At 36.0% G+C, this 22,981-nt stretch overlaps 1 protein-coding gene across 4 annotated transcripts in view; it reads right to left on the bottom strand.

The window, feature by feature from the left end:
• Positions 1-22,981, bottom strand: part of TMTC2 (transmembrane O-mannosyltransferase targeting cadherins 2) — a 324,464-nt gene that overhangs the window by 91,049 nt on the left and 210,434 nt on the right. For all 4 annotated transcript variants that reach the window (XM_040062636.2, XM_040062634.2, XM_040062637.1 and 1 more), the window contains 3 exons: positions 11,918-12,032; positions 1,983-2,068; positions 929-1,113 (listed from right to left, as the gene is read on the bottom strand). In XM_040062636.2, coding sequence (XP_039918570.1) covers positions 929-1,113; positions 1,983-2,068; positions 11,918-12,032 — 386 coding nt within the window. The remainder of the gene's footprint in view (positions 1-928; positions 1,114-1,982; positions 2,069-11,917; positions 12,033-22,981) is intronic.

The following is a 22,981-nucleotide window of genomic DNA, read 5'->3' as shown; positions in this document are numbered from 1 at the left end:
TGAAGAAGTGGACATTTTTAACTGGACTCTTCTAAGGTAAATTATGAAGAAATGAACTGTTCTAAGCAGCATTCTTAGTATTATTTTTGGGTTGAATGTTATTCTAATCAAAATTAAGGACCGGTGTAATAGAGATTTATTTGGGAACGTTGCAAGCCCCCACTCCTGGGTCAGAAAAGGAGGTCTCAGCCTTTTGAGAAAAAGATAATTTTAGATAAGAAGAAGTATTTGTAAATAATAACCCAAATACACTGAGAAGCTCTGCGGATAGAACATCACAGTCTGCGAAAACTCCGGGCAGCAGCAGATGTGTGACAGCACTGGACTATTGTGTCTTGTAGCAAACATCATCATAAAAGATCTTAGGACTCTTCTCCTAAAATAATGTGTAGTAGTGAAACTGACTGAGAATCCTAAGTTGTGTCTTTCTGTGTTGTTCAACAAGAAAGTTAATAGTTTGTAAGAGGAAAGAAGCGTATTTTTAAAGTTTCATTCTGTTTTAGTTTTTTTTTCTTCTATTCTTTTAGTGTGTGTTAATAAAACCATTTTTTTGTTCATTTTTAAGCTTAAGCCTGCTTTGTTTATTTTTCTCCTAATCTCTCCCTCCCACAAAAATATTAACACTAAACCCCTACATTAATTAGTGTTTCTGCCTGGTTTTATTAAATTAAAACCACTACACTAACACATATCAGATGTGACCACTGCTAATGTTGACTCTGACATGAGACTACCATGCTGCTAATTAATAGCATTACACCAGTGGCTGTAGAGAACAAATATTCTCTGTAGAGAATGGTAATCCTGATCTGGTGAAATTCAATCAGTTCATGTATGTGATACATTTTTAAAGTCTGGGTGGAAGCAGTACATATTATTTGTATATGAAGGTTTTATAAATATATTATATACAAATCTGGAATCTTACCTCATAGTGCCCTTGTTCATGAAAAAGTTTTCCTAAGTTATAAAGACAGCTGGTAACAGAGCTTTTATGAGCATGAGGATCTTTCAGATTTTCATCAGGGATCTCTGAACACTTCATAAAAGTCCTTCTGGCTTCCTCTGTCTTCCCTTGGTTCATCAGGATGATGCCAGTATTTAAATAGGCAGCTGTGAAGAGGGGAAAAAAAAATGTTATCTTTCAATGGAGTTCTATTATGCTATATCTTCTGTTTCAGTTCTAAAATACTATCAGTAGTATCTGGTAGAGATCCCATGGTTATCTAATTTGGTTTTTGAATAACATAGAGCACTCACTGGTATGAGTGTGAACATGTAACATAAGTCAGCATATAAAAGGTAAAAGTTCAGAGGCAAGGGAAGAAGAAGGTGACTATAAAGACTGAGGGAAGGAGTCACTGGTTAGGCAGGGTGGTCCATTTAATTCCTCTTTTTAGGACTGTATAAAGCATATAGCACCACTCTTTGAAGTGTTACAAAAAAATACATATACATAAAAACATATATACATACAGAGTAGATTAATACTGAAGGCACAAAAGTGTCAGCCATCTCAAATAGGACTTAATTTTGGAACCTATTACTGGCAACACCTAAATAATTATTCTCCATTTTCCTTAGGCAAGAAAGAAAAAAATGAAAGGACGTCAAAAATATCTGTACTATTCACTCACATAAATATTAGGAACTGGCTGTAAGAAACAGAAAACAGAAGACTGAAAATTTGGGCAGTAGTATCTGTGGCTCAACACCCCAGATCAGCAGCATTTTAAGTTCTAGTAGTGCTCTGATGTGTTAATACATTATCTGCTTCTTACTTGTACCACATTAAATCTAGTTGTTTACTAATAAATAACTTCCACTTTTACTAATAAACTGCTTTCAAGGGCCCAATTTCACCTTTTGCTTTCTGATTGAAAAGCTTCTGAAAAAAAAAAAAAAGTATTATTAAAGAATAGAACATTTTCTATGAAAACTATAATCAATAATATACAAGCTTGTATAGTTAAAATACTTACAAGCTAGTGTGGGTCTGCTACCAATTGCCAGTTTGTAGTAATGCAATGCCTCTGAAAACCTGCTGTTTTCCTGAAGTAGTAATCCTCTGCATAAGGGGGGGGGGGGGGTGGGGGGGAAGAGTGAGGAGTGAGGTTACTACAAAGAGTAATTGGAAAACAAATACTGAAAACAAACATTGGGCAACAAGCAAAAATATGTTTACTGGTATTTCAGAGATATAAGCACTCACTAACAGTTCAGTATGAAAATTATTCTATGTATGAAGATGAATTCATAGACATCAGGTCCATCCATATAGCATTAACAAAGCAGATGTTAAACAGAATAGTTTTGGCTTTCTTGGATACGAGGAAATTAATTTACTCAGTTGAGAAAATGTTAGCCTGCAAGACTTTTTAAAGCATATAGAACATGATGGAGGTATTTGTAAGTCCTTAATGATTAGCCTGGCATCCTGTCTTGACCTGAAATAGGCAGTTCTTTTTCAAATACATGATAAAGTTAAGCACCCAGCCCTTCATGTGTTAAGGACTCCCCTCGTTGAGCAATTTCACTAGATTACTCACTGTACAGCTAAGCACTGCAACAGTTCTATTTTTTCCAGTATTCCTTATACTCTGAACAAATTTTCTAACTGAAGAGGTATTAAAAATTATACTGAATACTTCCAGTTTTAAAATAGATGGGCTTTAATTTAGCTTTTAAGACAAGCACAATTTTGAATTACAATTTATACCAGGCACCCACAAATTTCTGAGAAGTGGTCTGGACATCACTGACATGAATGTACACTGTATGCCTAAATGAAGGCCCAAAGCACTAGTTTTACAAAGTTTCAGAAGACTGAAAAAAGCATATACAAATATATTAAAACCAGAATGATTTAAAAATCCTTAAAAATTAGTCATTTCAGAGTGGAGACTCAGACCTCAGTATCCAGGGGTAAACACCCCTTGTCATATAACTCAAAATATCCAAGAAAACACTGCTCTTCCTCGAAGGTGGAAGTGGTGCCATATTTATTTGTAGCTTCCCTAACCTACAGCAATTTTCTTTTCTTCCTCTATGCTTTTATCTGCTGATAGCTTTTTGAACTGCAAAGAGTTTGGAATTCTTTTATCTCCAGTCTCAAATCAGAGAAGAGAAGATTTTATTTCCCTCTGACATCTCAGGTAAAGTTTTTTAATTAAACCAGTAAACTTCTAGGGATGAAAAGAGAAGGGAAATTAGCTAAAGTAGTCACGATCTATATTGTTTGCTTCTTGTCACTGGGTTAGGATTTAACAGAATTGAGGAATATATCCTCTTTTTCTTCTATACTGTCCTGTCGGTATCACATGACCTCACTTTAAAACCATTTCCCAATAAAATTCAGATTGGATAGTAAATAATTTTTAATATTAACATACATTTAACATACTTATATTTAGTAGGTACTTGCAGTAAAGCACGCAATGAGGGAATTCATTCAGGATACTTTTTGGCATTTTGTAACTACTGTCAAGTACCTTGCAAATGGCAAGAGGTATGATCATCAGGATAGAAATAACATTTTCTAAATTCTCTAGAAGTTGAATTTTGTTTACTCTAAAAGATTTTATACACTGTCCCTACCTCAAGGAAGATTAATTATGGTACTTTGATCCTGTTTGCTGTTGGTAGCAGAATCAACAGAAGAAAATTAGGTGCATGGTCTGACATTTATAAGCTGCTTCCTAATTTTTTAAAAAGCAAAAACATTCTCACATACAATTTTGAAATAATTTATCTAAGAAATTCCATTCTTATTTTAGTTCTGAAATAAATAATGTAACATATTGAGAGAAGTAATACAATAATTGGTCAACTTCACCAAAACAAATTACTTTGGTAAGCATACAACAATTGTGTTTTGTGATTAAAAGAACTTTTATTTGCAATTATTATAAATTAATCTTTTGCATTCACTACATGCTGTAATACTGACACTTTTGATTTATTACCTGAGACTTTGAGGTGCGTTTCTTCTTAACTTCTCTTCCAAAAGATGTTTTTCTTTTAAAAGCTGTTCTGTTAACTGTCAGTGTGTGTGCCTCTCCCATATATATAACCCAAGCAGCTCAGATGAATGACTGAGGGCTGAATTCCATGTAATAATAAGTATTTTATTTGTATTTGTTATGAGTTTGGGAGAAGAAAGAGAAGAATATAATCTTACCAAGGCATGAAACTGTATCTTCTCCTTGTGAAATTGGTCCTGATTGACCACTAGTTTTCACTGTAGCTTCCGGCTGTACAAACATTACTAGATTTATGAGTGTCCAGTTCTAGTTTGAGATTAAACAGAAAAAACTGTCTTCTGTAGATGCAGTGGAAGAACATCCCTCACCTGGAGTTCACACGTTTGCAGGCACTGCAGTTCCAGTATCTCACCCCTCCGAGTGGCCAGGGCAATTGGCTGTATAAGGAAGTGCCCACCACAACCAGGAGCAGATCTGTTCTTGACGCGCCTTTCACTTCTTTGCTTACACTGCAAAATGATAACTGCTCTTTGGAGACTTTTTGCAAAGGGTAGAAGGAGCAGAAGGACCACAAAGGCACCAATACACTAAGAAGCACTGGACATAAGCCAGATGTGGAGCAGAGCAGCTGACATATGTAGAGTATGTACCTAACTTTTGCAGTTACAAAGACATAAAGCCTTCCTTTTTCCTTACTCAAGGATGAACAAAGGAAAGAACATCCTTGAAGTAAGGATACTTGATACAAGAGTAAGTTCAAGTGATAAACTTGCATGAAGACCTTAAAGTCTTTCTGGCACTTTTAATTTTCTAAAGTTAGTAAAAATGACTAACTAACTAAATAAAAAAGCCTAACTACAAAAATGCCCCCACAAAAAACCAAAATGCAGGAACAGTTGCTTCAAGTTGATACCTCCAATACTTATTATTCTCTCCAGCTCACCTTCCCAGTTGTAAGGCAGACAAATAAAAATGTTAAATGAAATATGCAACTTCTCTGCAAAGACAGTTTACTGACATAACTGGAAAAATGTGGCTTCTATAGTTTAGTAAGACAAGAACCATGAAAGAATAAATGAACATGAGGAAGATCTTCACTGTGTGGTTGACCACACACTGAAACAGATTGTCCAGAAAGGTTGTAGAGTCTCCCTCACTGGAGTTAGTCAGAAATCATACAGACACAATCCTGTGCCATGTGCTATGGAATGACCCTGTTTGAGCAGGGAGGTTGCGTCAGATGACCTACTGTGGTCCCTTCCAATATTAAACATTCTTTGATTCTGTGAAATACATGAAGATAAAATTACTTGGAAAAGAAAAAGCTACTTAAACCATAGGACACACAGTGGACAGTTATAAGCTGTCCATGAATTAATTTAGGATTAATTAGTAGACGAGTTCTAACTATCGTAAGTAACAAGATTCTGGAGCCTTACAACAGGATTTCTTTTCTTTTCTTTTTTTTTTTCTTTTTTTTGCCTGCATTACTTCTAGCTACTTTTACAATAATTTATGAAACGGAGGATATGTGCTGACTGCTTGCAGGAGTAGCAAGCTTCTCCAAGTGACTTTTAGGAAGTGGCTCAGAATCCTGTTTTTTAAATAGGAAAAAAAAAGAAAAAAAAAAAAAAGAGAAGTAAGTTTTGACTATCCAGAAATGCTGCACATCATTTCTGTACATAGAATTCCTCATTTAGTTCATGCAGGAAAACACTTCCTCGCAAACAAGATGTTTACAACCTTCCTGAGCTCTTTAAGCTGCCAACTTTAACCTATCTTGCTTCACCAACAATGAAAAATCTTCCTGTCTTCCTCCTCTGCTTTGGTTTTGACAGAAAGTCACTAAGTACTAATGGCACAAAAATGTTTCCAGAGACCAGAAGGCAGTCACAGAACATAAATAAGCAGTAGATGGTCTATGGTCTTTCTAAAGTTTCATAATAATTTCTTCCTGTTGGTAGTTCCATTCTAGTCAGCTGGTCTGCTTACAAAGCAAACTCCTCAGTGACTAAAACTGGCATAAATTGGCCAAGTACGATACAGGAATTGTAACTGTCAAAGTAAATGTGTGTTAGTGAAATATTTATAACATTTTCAACCCAGGTACAACATTGAAATAGTTTAATCGATTTTGCTTACTGGTTTATAACAACTAATACAGGGCTGTTAGCTATTACTTTACCACTACAGTGGTTCTTCTGGGCCTCAAGCTACATTTATCCCATTGATTTCAGGTGGGATTATCACAAAGGACTATATCTACCTAAATGCTGCACTGGGAAACAAAGAAAGAATGGAAGAAAATCCTCTTTTATTCCCCACACAGATGTGTCTCCAGTCACACAGCAAGAGCAGATGTGCTTTGCCTAAGGCAACCCTTTTGCTGTCTTTTGCAAGACTAGGGGGTAGAAAGGTAGGTATGGATGCTACCACAAAACATACTTTTTTAATCAATAAGAACCCAAACATATAGAGAATAACCATTTCCTTTGCAGAACTCACTAAGTAACCTATCACTCCAGTAGTAAAAACCCCAAAATCAAAACTAAACCATCACCCCCAAAACAACCTCTAGTCTTTCAAGACAGCACAGTAAAACTGTTATGTTCTCTCAGATCTGGAGAAGAGCTTCCCAAATGCAAGTAAATTGGTCAGCAAATATAGTCCTTTTTTTTTTTTTTTTTTTTTTTTTTTTTTTCTGTTACTGGTATAGTTTGGTTGGGAATACTACTTTTTCAGAACTACATCAACTTGTAGAACCCCTGTTTCCTTGACAGAGGGAGGGTTGCTATGAGGATGAGGAATAGCACAACTGTTTCAACTCTTTCTCACTCCACTGGACAATGGACAGTCCTGGGCTATGTCTGCAGCCCTCAAACCAGATGCCTATTCCCTCTCATGTGACCCAACAGTCAATATAGATAAAGACCTGGACAGAACTTCCTACAAGAGGGGTCTTTCTTGAAACTAAATGGCAGACGCAAACCATTATTTTCCTAATTTTATAAAATGGTGGAAGTTTATGTAAGGACTATAAGTGCCCACAATTTCAAATACTGAGACATGTAATTGAATAGCTAGGTCACTGAATGCCTTTCACTTCTAATATGACTTTGAAAAATATCTGTACTTCATGTAGGCCCTACAAAGTGTCCCAGAGCAGAGTTTTCCACTGCAGGAAATCACAAGTCACCTAAGTGACCTTTGAGTGCTACCTCAAGAGCCAGTCTGACAACACAGCAAGATTTTATCAAGACATCTTTGGTTACAGCAAGACACAAATTTTAGCTGCCATCTTTGACAGAGGAAGAACTAGCTGGCCAGACAGGTTTGCAACAAGTTTGCATTTACAACTGAGAAAAACAATAACCAAGTACTTAGACACCAGATGACACATCCTCTTTGCTTTTTACCTCAACATCCTGAATGATAAAAACTTCTGGGCTACCAAGGAAGAGGAACCATAACCTTGACCTGTTTCCTACTAGGTAGATGCTGCAGGAACTCTGTCTGGGGAAGGTTCACCGACGGTACAGCACAGGTTTGTAAGTCAGCCTGCTTTTAGAATTTTTATCTCTGATAAGGAGCATTTCATGCCAGCATCCTTAAAAGGCAGGGAACACAATTTCCAACATATTCTCTAACAACAACAGACAAGGAAGAATTTTGCTTACATTGATTTTTACCTAAGGATGCAGAGTTAAACTTTGGTTGTAAAATATTTCAATCCTAGGATAGAAATTAAAATATTTCTATCTAGGATAGAAAGTCTTCAATAGTGGCTGAAATTTCTAACAGAAACATTAAAAATATTCCACATTTATTAATATAATACCCTAAGTTTTCCAATGTAAAGTTTATGGAAATTCATAATCCAACTTTATTGAAAGAAAATAAATTATTTGAATAACAAACCTGTACGCAGAGTCCTATACCAGTACAGGCAAAATGAGATAATTCAGGAAAGAAGAAAGGGGATGGCTGATTGCTAGAAAATAATCTTTTACAGGACACTGCATGCTCCAAAATTACAACATTTCAAGCAATTAGTATAATTTTAAAGGAATATTCAATATCTATGTCAGATTGAGAACATGAGAAACTCAAGGTAATATAGAATACTAATGTGGATGACAAAAGAATACTCTAAGCAGAGGCAGGCCTAAACACAAGCGAAATAATATATGCAAAACTGTCTTTTAACTGATAAAAAAAATTACTTGAAACACTAATTATAAGCAATTTGAAACAATACAAAAAAGTCACAAGCTTTATAATCATTAAGGTAACAAAGGCTGAAAAGCAAAAGTAAACTAAAATAGTTTGATTTTAATCTACTGAACATTGCCTTGTTTGAAAGGATAAACTATAATTTCTCTACAGTTCTGTCCTTGTCCCTAATACTTCACAGTATCAAAATACATGGTTTTCTCACTCAAAAAAAGGCAGATAAAAATAGGTCATTTTACACTGATTTACTTCTCTATGAAATATAGTTGAAATCAGCAGGGCTACCTAGCTTTGAGAACACAAATATAAAATGTTCATAATCAGGCAAGCCTTCAAATGTAGATTTATGTAGTTATGTATTAATGCATTTTAATTTTTTTTTTTAAATGGCAAAAGCAGCTGTAACTCAGGGCCATAAGTTATAAGTCAAAAACCAAAAATACAGCACTGAATTCAGCCATTCATCTAGTCTGTTAAATTCTTTGGATGTTGTCAACTTCTAAGCTAACCTCACATTTCAATTTATTGAAAAAGAAGGAAAGAGATCAAGCACTTCTGTTTATGTATTTTCTCTCTTTGATTGTTATCCATTAAAATTGTGAGTTAAACCTTAATAATTCGTTCTTGAGCAGAAAGCACTTGGACTTTTTACTGCTGTGAGTGAACACTAAGCTGCACATGCCAATTAATTTGCATCAAATATTGAGGCATAGATGCTTCTAAATAACTGTAAAGATACTTTTTTTCCCCTGGAGTTCTATGGAGTGATTGTTTTAGTTTCAAAGGCACATACTGAAAACCAGAAACAGCAAAACTGACTGGTCTCCTGTAAGCACATATAAAACACAGTTTTCCATTACAGAGTGGCTTAGATAACCTAAAAATATGTATTTTCTTTCATCTGTTGAAAGCTGTTTATTTTGGAGATGTTTTATCCTTCTCTTATAACTGCAAGGGGGAGGGAGTGGATGCCTTCTGATAACGGCCCAGCCATTAAAACCAGGTGGGACAGTGTTTCTTATCTCTTTCACCACCCCTCCAACCTCCAGGGGGACATCTTCTGATAAGAGGCCATTAGGGCCTACCAATGACATGACACATTCCATCATCCCATTGTGAGATGTTCCACCACACAGTGTAGGAGGAGCCAGCTGTTCCTAGCTAGATAAAAACTGGGCCTGAAGGACACAAGGTATCCTGTTTTTCCACTGGATTCCCAGAGGAAGACCTGACCCATCTCATCACCACTGAACTTTCCACAGGACCATCTCTACTCCACAGAACCACATCTGTTATTCCAGGAGGACTTATCTGGACTGCTGCGAACACCCTGTCAACCAGGGTGCCAGGTCATATCCCTGACTCTGTCAGGGTATTTTCCAGGATCTTTGTTTGCTACCTTGCTTGTTTTTTTGTACTCCTACAGTTGTATTTTCTTTGTTTTTAATATTCCTAGTAAAGAACTGTTTCTCCTATTCCCATATCTTTGCCTGAAAGCCCCTAACTGCAAAATTATAATAATTTGGGGGGAAGGGGGTTTACATTCTCCATTCCAAGGGAAGGTCTAGCTTTCCCTGGCAGACAACTGTCTTTCAAAACCAAGACAGAAGATTTTTGTAAAAGGCTCCCACAGAACTACATGCCAAGGATGGGTTTAATTTGCAAAGGAATTCTTGAGGATTTGTAGTTAAAAGAATTGATTCACTTGTGTAATAGCAAAGGAACCTCATTTACCATCTATTTTTCATGCTGGATATTGAAGCATCCAACACTGAAAAAGCCTACAAAAAGAAAAAATTATGCAAGCTTTTTCAACTACAGTTGCATAACTGGAGGTTTTGTAAAGCTTCTTTAAAAAATAAGGGATTCTATTTTATTCAATGTAGCAGTAGAAAGGCAAAGAATTAAACTTTACTTCTTATGCCCTATATATTCCATATTCCAACCAGCATTTTAGTTAAAATCCTTTCATACAAATTCAGTAGAATTTCAAAAACTTTTTTGTTCAACAGAGATGAAGGTTTATAGACATATATTTTGTGTATCAATGGAAAACTGGAAGTCTAGCAGCTTATTCTGAGAACAGCAAAAAGACTGAAATCTGATTTCTTTTGTGTCTGTCTTTATCATCCAACCCCCTTTCCTCTTCTTACCCTGGTATTAACTTCAGCTTCTCTCTACAACACAGTAAGAGACAAAAAGTACTGTACAGGCATATAAAAAATTAACCATTATAATTTTCACCTGCAAAATGATAGCATATAGGAAATATACATGTATCAATCTTGTCACTTTATTTCATATAATCTTCTGCTGGGTTCAGAGGTTATTTTTTAAATGTGAGCAGAAGACTCCTCTTAAAAATATGTTTTTCATACTCCTCACTGCCTAACAGCGAGGGAAATTCTGTGAATACATGTATGTGTGCAACTTAATGATTAGTAAAAATACACACATTATGGAATACGCATTTCATTTTGGAATGGGAATTCTATCATTAAATTATTTTGAGTCTCGTTAATTCAATTCATTTGCTTAACTGAAAAGCAAATTAATGAAATGGTCAACTTCTTCCTTTTTAAACAAGGAAAAAATTAGTAAAAGATACTACTATGGTAAACTTAATTTTCATGTATTATAAGCACTCATTTTAAACTGGACTTATAGGCGGAACATTATTTTTTGATTGACTGATTGATGTGAAGAGGCTTACTATTTGAATGCAGTTTTTGCACATTTTATCTTACAGTCACACTTTTCTGCTGCATGCAGGATATTATTCTCAAATGGGTACCTATCGAATGGCAGTCACTTGGATTCTGTCCTCCACACACATCACAAGACAAAAGGTTACGGCTGGGGGAGATGACCAACTTGTCATGCAGCAGAACCCCACTCTGAGGGCTTGTGCTGGCTGGGTCATGGCATGAGGGGGAAGAAGGGCCAGGGCCAACAGGACAAGCAGTGCTGAGTGGGGCACAGGCACGATGCCCAGCTGGGACAGGCCAGGAATCAGTCCCTCCCTCATGGGACACACAGCACCAACCCACCTCAGTGCAAAGCTTGGCACAATGCTTGCTTCTGTCTTCATGATTCGGTGCATTAATGAGATGGGAAATCTTTTCCCATGACGAATAGTTACTTTGATGCTCATGCTATTTATCCTCTTACTCACCTACAACAGGGTTCAAATAATTAAACTTTATTTAACCTATGCTGCTCTGAAGTCAGTCACAGGAGAAAAGTAATTTGCTGTTTTAACATTCCAGACCTCTGGAGCTAATGGAAGGGTACTGGCCTATGCTCGGAAGTGGTTACAACCACTCTGCTCACCAAGTGTTATTCAGACTTAAAAGAGAAGTCTAAATGACATCTCACAATTTAATTGAGTCTCAAACAGATGGAGGGCTCCAGCTCACAGCTCATCTATTGCTACTTTGCTTAGTTTAGCAGGGGTTTTTTCTTGTTTTGAAGCAAACAGATTAGTAAGTTTACCTTGTCCATACCAATTACATGAATATACAATAATGATGACCAAGAAAAAAATCCTGTCCACCCCATCGTTTAAGGAGCACAGTTAATGAAGTGACTATTACAAAGCAACAAATAACATCATCTCCGTTTCCAGCAAGTAAACCAGTAGCTCTATTCACAACAGGTTTCATAGACAATTCAATCCCAGGAAAGCCACACATACTTACAAATTATAAAGCATATCAGCCATGTTGCTGCGGTAATACAAGGCATTTCTATAGGCGCTTTCAGCTTCAGAAATCTTGCTCTGGCTCTTGAGAACATTTCCAAGGTTACCCCATGCTGTCAAGAGGAGAAAACAGTCTTCAGAAAGAGCTACAATCCAATTACACATGACAGAGTATGCAAGTATCAGGAAGTTTCTCAGGGAGACAAAGCCCACAAAGAAACTATTTTTATGGAACAGGAGGGGAGGCTGATTATTTTTTTTTCTCCCAGCCCTCTGGTTCTCTGCATCTTACTTTGAGACTCACATTTCATAGAGGTGATTTACATGCACTCTGCACACATAAAGCTTTCAGGTGGGAAAAGGAAGTTTTTTACAAAAATATGTCTCTAGAAATTATTGTAACAAAAGGAAAGGACCATTTCATTTTGTAACACCTTTTAATAAAAATCTCCAGGGTCAAATGTGGAACAGACGCTTCTTTATAGTTTTAACTTTTTTTTTTTTAATGCCAATTGACTTTAAACAGCAAGAGAATTTTCCACAGTAGACATAGTCCTCACTGAAGTATTAAAATTTGACATATGACACAGGAACTGAAAGAACAATTAAGTAAGTAACTAGGATTAAAAATATGCCATATGGATATATATACACATACTACACAGATCACGAAAATGCTTTTTTTTTTCCTACTAGAAAAACATTCGGTCCCTTTCCATACAATTTATTATGTTACACAATGTGCTTTTATAGCCCATCTATAAAGGACTTTAGGTAAAAAAATTACTTAAAGCTCCATGTGTTCCCTTTGCAGTTTTGTTGAGTGGCACAAAAGTTACTTAAAAAAGGAATTGGAACTAACATTTTATGAAAACACAACCTCTGCTACTCAGAATTTAGGAAGCTAATTTAACTGGCACACAATTACAGCGTGTGTGAACATGAAAAAAACCCCACACTATGCCTATAAATGCAAAGTTGTTCCATAAAAACGTTCTACTTTCTCACTTTTTTAAAGGAAAGAAAGCAATGGAAAGATAATGCATGTCCTTTCCACCAAACACAATATATGTCAGAATATTCCTCCCCCCAGACGCACTTAAACATTAGCTTAAGTAGCAACTAACTCCAATATTTCAGTCGAGCCCGTTTTTTTTCAAGAATTTGCATCAGTTCTGACTAATGCAAAATTTCATGGTAGTTTTAATATAACACTGCTATGGAGGCTGATAATTGAGATAGGCATTTTTTTTCCTCAGAAACTGCATCACTTTCAATCTGCTGTGGGTTGTTGCATCCTACCACAGGGATGGAAACAGCAGCAAACACAGAACTTCCTCTGAACAGAATAAACTAGTCATTGATGGGGAAAAAAATAATAAATCCATTTAGAATGGTTTCATAAAAACCATGTCATTCAACTGAAAACAACATACTCTGTAAATCAAAGAAAGAAAATACATGCAATATTTCCACAAGAAAAGAAAGTATTACTTCAGTAAGTCAATTAACTTTAGCCTAGTATTTAATGAGAAATAATTTATCAAGATATATTTATCAATACATTTTTTAAAAGTCACAAAATGTTCCTTCATTTTGAAATACAGCTGCTAAAACTATTCCCAGGGTCACTCAACTTTTACACTTGGCTTACATATGTGCAGAATTCTGAAATTTCCCCATTACTGCTATTCTTCCCTTTTTCCACAGAGAAAACACTTTGGAATGAACACCAATGGAACACCAGTGAAAGTGACTAGCCAGTCTGTAGGTATTAACTCTTGTAAGAAAAACACAGACTTATAATATATGATGTTTTTAATTTGTGAAAATGTAACCTTGCTTTGCCTCTGCAGTAAATGAGCATCCAGTTTCCCTTAACTGCATATTCCATATAATCTATAGGGACTTTTGTTTTCACTCTAATCTCCTATAACAGAGCATTACATCAAATGACCACTCGAGCTATTGATAACAATTTCCTGCCATATAGTTATTTACTCCGAACCATTCTGAAGGTCAGTAAATGAAAGGATGCATAAAAGGATGATTCAGCTCATCTTCTCATCTGTCTTTCCAGTCTAACAGATGTTATAAGTCTGTGTTTTTCTTACAAGAGTTAATACCTACAGACAAGCAACAGCAAAACAAGAACAACATTGTCTAATCTAATCTGCCTGAATTTAAGAAACACATTTTATAAAGAAAACTAGTAAATTTCCAGCTTGCAACTGAACTATGAAAACAAGTGAGAAATAGAAATGAATGTGTACAAACATCTTCATATAAATAAAATGCTCCCTTTCTACTGATTATGATCATGCTATGCTACTCAGTGAAATAAAGATAATAAAGCAACAAAGTGTCACAGAAGAGCAGCCAAATGGGTTAAAACCATGTATGTTGATTTCTTGTTTCAAAAGTTTGCTTTAAATTAAAAAAACACCCCAAACAACAACAACAACAACAAAACAAAAAACAAACAAACAAACAAACAAAAACCAAAAAACCCATTGCAAACCATTAACAAAGATAACCCAAAGAATTAAATTCTGATTCCTACCTGGCACCCCTATATAATCCATGAAAAATTAGGTAATAATAAAATCTACTTGGAAACTGCCATTCTATTAATATATCTGTTATCCAAACACTTCAGCTGAAAATCAAAGAGGAAAAAAACCAACTAGAATTTCCTATTAAATCACCCAAATAGATCCTGGCAAACATTTAAAAATAACATGTCAAAGAAAAGGTAAATGCTGCCTTTCCTTGTTTGTTATGAAAACATACTTGAAAACCAATGAAACAAAATGCAAGACTTAAAAAAAAATTGATACGTAACATTCATTATTCACATGAAATTACTGAAGTTTGGTAATATTGTTCTCACCTTATGCTATCAGATTAACTCACACAAATTAATCCACAAATTGATGAATGCATTAAAGAGCATGAAGTGGGTTATTATTTGAGTAAAACAAACTACTTGAGCAAAGACTGAAGTATTTAGGGAAGAGCTCAGTAATTTGTAATCAACTTGTCAGCAGTTCTAAACTAGAACCCTTAGTTCAGAGAAAAATGCACATCAAGCCAAGAAAACCTCTATGGAGCTCTGCAGATATTTGTGTATTATTTATTATTTTTTAGCTTGTAAAATTAGAAACAGCAGTTACAGATTGCATTCCCTCTCTTTAAAATCCTTCCACATTTCTTCTGACTTTTCTATGAAAAAGAAATGAACGCATGACAACTAGAATGTCTATTTTTTTCCTTCAATAGTGTTTAAGGATGAAGTGATGCTGGTCCAGAAAGAAAAGTCTTCACTTTTTTCTTCAAGGGGGAAAGGGTTTCACCAACAGAGGAATGACAGGCTTCCCCAAGAAAACCTCTGAAACCTCCACTGCACATTCATAAAAACATAATGAAAAGAGTTGAACAGCTAAAACAGTTTTTCTACAATACAGAGACACCATCACTCACAAAGACAGACACCATCACTCACAAAGACAGCCAGAAGATCAACTAGATCATGTTTATTAAGTGGTATGAGAATGGAAAAATTATCTAAATGCTACAGGTAGCTACTTTCAAAGTGGGACAGTTTTTGCATAATCTCTGTACAATGGTTTGTATAAGGTATTCCTATTTTTCCTATTATTTCAAAGCAATAGGTTTGGGTTTTTTTTCAAAATATGCAATAAATTCATGCATATAATTTGCAATAATTTTCCTCTAAATTTTCACCTGTTAATAGAACATTTTAATCAAGTTACCTCCTATTGCTAACTCAATGACAAAATCGTCCAATTTCTTGTTTTCCAAAGGCTTCTACATAACCATAATTTATGTGTTTAACCTAGTTTGCACATTTATTTTTTTTTAAATATCAGTGGGTATGTGGTCATTTTGAGACAGACTGTGTTAGAGATCTACCACCTCTTAACTTTCACATATTCTTGTATTTATTAAGGCTGTTATTTAGATAATTTGTTAAACAGTTCATTTGTTGATCAATTGCAGGGCTTTTGTAATAACAGCAGGTGAAAGAAAAACAGAATTGAAAACTATGCACTGCTTTGAAAGCTATCCAGCAACATGTCCGCATGGGTACTACTAACCAACTCACATTTGGCAGGCAGTGCTTCGGTTTGGTTTCTCAACTCTGAAATCCTCATGCAAATGAATGTGAATGCATGTTCATCACTGTTCCACTGCTGATATACCCCCTTCACCCCCTATGTTACAGAAAATTAACTTGTCCTCCTCAAAGGATAGCAGAGTGACTCTGACAACTCAATGAACCTGAGAGATGAGACTAAGCAGCTGCTAGTGTTCTTTGGCTTCACCATTACCTCCCAACCCTACAGCTAATCAAGTTCTGCCACAGCTTCCCTCAAGCTAAAATGATTTTTGTGAAGAGCATGGTGTCAATCAGACAACTAAACTGACCCAAGTTAGGGAAAACAATGAGAAAAGAATGACCACAGTACCTTTAACATCTAATCTACTCACTGTTCTGTTCACAGCAGAGCCCAACCACACCTTTACACAGCTTTGTTAGCTAAGTGTACATTCCAAGACCATAAGACATTACTGCCACGCAGTTCCCATTCCATGAAACTTCACAATGGTCAGGAACAGAGCTGTGAACAGGGCTGACCTGAAATTCTCATTATAGGAGAAACTATTTTATAGAGGTAATGGATATAAATCATGCAAAAAAATGAAAGGAGGAAAAAGGAGCAGAAAAATACAAATGGAATAAGAGGACATATCTGGGCACCCCAGTCATCTCAGGATGAACCCTGAGGAACTCTTCAAAGCCTTATAGTGACTCAGGCAAAGAGGTGACCATGTAGTAATTTTGTCAAATTACGTAACCTTCTTAAGAGTAGCCTTCTAAGAAAAGTATCTATGATACATTCAAAATTGTCACTTATTTCCCAAGCCAGCCTCTTGCAGCAATGGCAGAGTGCACTGAAATGTCAGCCCTGATCCTCCAAGCTAGGAGTAGATAGATCATTGCGGGCTTCCTTCCAGAAGGAAGCGTCCTGGAAACATCCCAGAGGAGCCACTATGAGAAGAAAATCAGCATATGGCTTTGTCAAACCAAGAGAATCTTCAGATGTGCTCAAATGACTTGGCAAACACAAATTACTTCATATCCAGGTAGCAGGCTTTTCATAACACTTCAAGTTGCCTGGATTTGTTTGTTTTGCTTTAAAATAACTTAGAAAGCCAAGACAAGAGCCTGTGAAGCTTTGTCAGCTGATACGTATCCCCACTGGTATGGAAATAAAAGTGGCAGGAAGGAAGGCAGGTCATAAAATTACCTCCTTCATTTATCAGTGAAACTAATTAAAGACACTACAACTATTAGCTAGCATTTTTAATGGTCCATATTTAAAATACCTTCTGTATTTTAAGACCTCAAAGAAAAGTTCAGTGTGCTAGAGCACCTAAGGAAAGGGAAGGAAATGGCATTGATCTATTATCATTTCATGATCTTTTCTGCAATTTAAAACAAAACTATATGCAAGCCTCTTGAGCATACTGTAAATGCATCAGCCATAATTTACTTTTTGGATGCATGAAGATTGTCAATGATGACAGTTCAGGCTTAAATAATAAAATCCCCATTCCAAATTCCATCAAATTCCAAAGGAGGGGTATTTGAAAGGTAGGAAAATGATGACATGTAATCCCCTGCAAAAATTTTAAATTAAAAGGAATTTTTCCAAGTTATCATATTTTGAAAAAAAAAGGGAAAAAACCAAACCAATTAGATGATTATCTAATGCACTTAAACATACTCAGTTTGAGAACCAATGCAGAAAATCTCATTTTCCTATAATTAAAAGTAACTCTGTTCCTTTGGGGGAAAAAAAAAAAAAAAACCAAAAAACTCAGGCTAATTCTGCAGAACACACAAATATAGACCAAAGGTCACTCTTTTAACCAAACTAGAAAATAAAATCTATAATTTTCTGGTAAACAAACAAACAACAAACAAAACCAACATAAACCTATTTCTGCTATTTCGCTTGATATGCTACAAAAATTCATCTTGCCAAAGCTGATTCCTCCTTGACTCAGCCTGTTTGGTTTTTTTTGTTTTGTTTTTTTTTTTTCCTACACTATAGTTTTTAGATGAGTTTCATGAATGATTTTGCAGAGCAGCTCAGGGAAGGTGGGAAGATGTAATAGTCTGACTGGCTCATGTCTCAATGTCTCATGTTTGTTCCTTTAAAAAAGCCTAACTATTAGTTAATAATAGCTTCTTTCCTATCCCCCTACAGTTTAAGATCCCCATATTAGAGATACTGTTGTACTACACTCCACAGGGAAAAAAAAATCTTTGTTTCCAGAGATCTACACATATATAAAGGAAGAATACCAGGCTTTTGCATATCCTGCTGAAGAAGACGCACATCCCACACTGACTTGTTTCAGAGGAAATTACAGTACTTCTAAAGAACTGGAAGAAAACTCTTACTGCAGAATAAATTCAGAGTTTGAACTTAACTGTAAACCACTTTCCTTCAGCTCTCTACCATATTTAGCATAACCAGACTGTTTTGCTGAGGATGGGCTGCCTGTGGCAGGCTCAAATGCCCTAAATAACTATGGCTGTTTCCCAAACAACTTACAAATTACCATTCCTTCTACACTGTTAAATCATCCAGAGCAGCACTACCATCCAGTTAGAGAGCCCCACACTGTTTTCAGGGAGTAGACTTTTTATTTAACTTTCAAACACTTCTATGTGGCTCATTTGAGCTAACTGTTTTAAAGTTGTGTCCTAGTTCTAGCCAGGACAGAGTTAAGTTTTTTTACAGGAGCCAGGCAAGCTGATGCCTGTAGTCCCAGCTACCCTGGCAGGCATACCCAGACTGGAAGGTTATTCTTCCATGACTTGCAAGATCTCTCTCCTCCAGTCAGGGGAGAAAGAGGGCATTTGGGAGAGCCTGGGTGGGGACACTGATTTGGGTAGCAGTATTCCTAAACCACAACAAGATTTTAAGAGTGGCGGATATAAAATTTATTTTAAGAACTTTGAAGAATCCTGTAGATCATTCATCCTTCAAACTCTGACGATTCTGTTAACAGACAAACAAACAAAACAGACACTAAATTTATCTTGGTATATCCTGCAAAATTAATATATAACTTATATGGCCAGATAACATTAACACATAATTCTAAGCTATGATTTTGTTACCTAAATAAGATCATTGCTTCTGCCATACACCAGCTGTTACAAAGGTTCTTACTGGTGGCTGGAAACATTTTACACCATTGAAAGATGATATATCTTAAAGTAATTTCTTCTTAAAAAAGCTAAAGCTGAAAATTATTATAGAAGTCAAGGAAAATATCCATGCAACATTTAGTCAAAAAAGACTAAGTATCAGAAAGTTTTGGCAAAGATATTGGTAAAATGGATGATTACTTGTTATTATGTTTCTCTGACAATTTCTAAAAACATTGCCTAAAAAGAATGTCAAGAATCACCATAATGACTATATATTCTGATATATATTTATCAATTGGCTTAGGAGGGATTTTATACTGCCATAAATACAGAGAGGCTTTAAAACAACCATGAATCATCAAAATAAATTTTTAAAAAATTAGTATCTTATGGTAATAGGTAATATGAGTTCCATTCCAGAGAGAAAAATTAAGATTAAAGTTGTCTGTTGAAAAACTAAAGAAGAGTTCATTAGCAAAATTAAAACTATCTCATGAATACCTAACTCCAGATGGTATGTTCATATCACTGGCATTTCTTAACAGTGATAATATGCAAAACTCTTAGGCACACTTATCAGCAGGTTTTATATGACAATCTTTGCACTGAAATCACTTTCTCTCTCAAGCCTTTTTTCCCCAAACCCACATTTTCTATTCAGTGCAATGTTATATTAATCACACAGTTAATTTTATTATTATTGACATTAAATGAGCCAAAGGAAAAAGAAGTAATTACTGTACAGAGCAGTATTTTGGGTTGTTGGGCCAAAAATGAGTTGGAGTTTTACTGACAAGCTACATATAAAAAACCTGAATATATGCACCAAAACACTGAAATGCAATCACAAATGCTGAAACTATTTTTTCAACGCCCAATGTGGTATTTATTCAGACAGACAGTGCTATATTTAGGAGGTATAAAAAATGTGTAGGGAACAACAAGCTGTGTCAGAGCAATAGCTACAGAAAGCTCCAAAGATATTAGAGAAGATCTTGTCAGTATAATATAAGCTCTTAATAATAAGCATATTTGAAGAATGCTGTATCTCAAAATATTTAATCTCCTTTGGTTTACAGTTATCAGTAGTGATATAAAAAGAATAATAATGGAAAATAATTTTGTATTGCATCTTTTTTGTTTGTTGGAAATATGGCTTCTCTACCTAGCTTAGTACAAAGTATAGTAGCTGCTTTTCCTCACTGAACTGTTAGCTGAATTTTCAGTTAAGCATCCACTTTGTGTAGCAGGATCCTTCCTGGAAGGATCCTCAAAGCCTACTTATAAACGTAATGGAACCAGGCAACTAAAATTTCATCAGTAAATATGACCAAGCAACTAATACCCACCCCTGTGGCAGTCTAGCAGTTTAAGCCTCTCTATTTTCTACTTCTTTAATCAATATCTGTACCAGGTATGGGAAATACAGCATAATGATCTTTGATGTTCAGATGTGGGCTGCAAGGTAGGAAATGGCCCAGAGGAAGATCATGCTTTTTGAATCTTATTTTTGCTACCATAGGGAAAACTGGAGTTAATGAGGCATAATAAGCACAATTATTTCATGTGTCATTACAATTTTATATATAGACACAAGATAATCATCACCACAGAATGACCCTCAGTCTAACCACAAAAGATGTGACAGCTACCACCCACTTTCAACTTTTTTGTTTGTTTTTACATTTTGAGAGCCTTCCTTTGCTATAAAAGAACATTCAGATAATGTGAGAGGTTTCATATGAGTTGAGCTGCTCATAAAGTTGAAGGCAGAACAGAGAAACACTTGTGTCTTTCCCTTCCTATGGTCAAAACATGCCATACACCCACTTCAGAATCCATAAACTAAATTAGTCAGTCTTGCATATTTCTCCCTCAAGTGCTGACAAACTGCAACAAGGTACTGCTTGAATCACTTTAAAGTTATTTGAAATACTAGTCATAACCAAACTAGCAGAACAATACTAGTAAAGATGCAGCTAAGGCACCCCAAGTCCTCACAAGGTCTCCCTCAGCAAAGGGGTGGCAGCTGCCTCCACACAGTGAGGCAGCCAGGAAAGCTGGCACACACAGGGTAGTTTGGAGGCAGCTTCACCACCTTCTTCTCATTTGACTCTCCTACGGTGCATTTTCAGGTTTTTTAAGAGATAATCCATGCCATATGCTTTTGAGTATTTTTTCCACGCTGTCAGTGATTGACAAAAACAGCCAGGAGAAATGCAAACTGCAGAAAGGCTGTGGTTCCCTACAGGAGTAGAGGCTTTCTCACCTGTGGCAGAACACTGCCTGCAAGGTAGCCCTGAAGAGACGAGAAGAAAATACCAGTCAGGTGATTAGCACCCATTTCTTCGCTGAGGATTGAAGATGGAGAAGCTGCTGAATATGTTTGCCTGCAAGTCCCACAGCAGCAGATGAGATTATGATCTTAAACATATCACAACACATAGGACCTGATAATAAACCCTTACCAAATGAGACAACTCCATTTCCAAAGCAGTTCAGCCACATTAGTACACAAATACACCCATGCTAAAAGCTTGCCTCGTAAATGCCTTTATGATTACAGCACATCAGCTCAGTGCTGCACAGCATTCAGCCATCAGTGGCATTCATCCTGCTAGCTGAGAATACAGATGGATCCAGAACAAAACACTCATCTTTTTGCTTTAGTAAAGCTGGTCTTCACAGATTTCCATTTCTTTATCAGTTTCCACACTGTGAGTTTTTCAAGGGATACATCATTGCTTTTTAGATTATGACAGAAGCAGCTCTTGTTCAGAAGCAGCACTTAGCAGGAGATGAGAGAAAAAGCAGAACTACCAGGGAAATGATCCTGCCACTCCACAATTTTCAGAAGTAAGAAAATACTATTAAGGAGAAACTTGCTATGAGTTAAGGAAAGCAGAAAAATGAGGAAACAGCCTCTTCGTAGTAGCCTAAAAATAAGGAAAACACTTCTCCAGTCTACTATTTGACTGAGCAGCCCATCGTCCCACTCTCTGAATAGGCTATTTAGCACTAACATTCATAAAACTAGAAAAAAGAGGCAAACAAACAAAAAATTGTTTTTCCTATGGCAACCTCTTTTTATTACTGAAGAGTAGTTTGAATTGTTAATCTCCTAATGCTGTGGCAGGATTGGCAACCAGTCTAGTCCAGTCAGGCTTGCCTGACTATAGAAAATAAAATTATCCCCAGCTTTGACTATGCTAATCTTAGAAATATTCACAATAATGAATAGAGTTGGGTGACAGGTCACATTAGCTAGGGGTTTCTTATACCCAGCCTTGTTGCCATGTGTCTGGGCTAGTAAATATTCAGAAGTTTAACAGGATATTTTAAGTAGATTTATTTAAGTCACCCCAGTCACATCTATGCCATCGCATTGACATACTGTCTTTGCTTTTACACATCTTACAAGACACTTAATGTCAGCTCAGAAGAAGCTCAGAAGATCATATACACACAATTCTGCCTACTGAGATGTGTATGATGAAAATAGCTTATCCTGTATCCTGGAAGCATAATACCCAGTAGTCTAATTTCCAGAAAATGCTGCAGCAAATCCTACTATTGGGCAAAAACTAGGATAGGATTTTTTTAACCACAAAATTTGCCTCATAGCAAGCAGACAACTGTTAATGTCTGCGGCTCTCCACCAAGGACAAAAATGGAATATGCATTAACTAATCAAGTTCATACACACTTTTCTTTCCAAGGAATTCCAGTGTTTTGACACAAATTTTATACTGCCACTAAATTTGCAAGTCTCTCAGCTTCATATAACCACTCTGGTGTCCTGGC

The sequence above is a fragment of the Hirundo rustica genome, chromosome 4 (genome assembly GCF_015227805.2).
Source record: "Hirundo rustica isolate bHirRus1 chromosome 4, bHirRus1.pri.v3, whole genome shotgun sequence".
Taxonomy (NCBI): Eukaryota; Metazoa; Chordata; class Aves; order Passeriformes; family Hirundinidae; genus Hirundo; species Hirundo rustica.
This window is presented reverse-complemented; position numbering and strand designations above follow the sequence as displayed.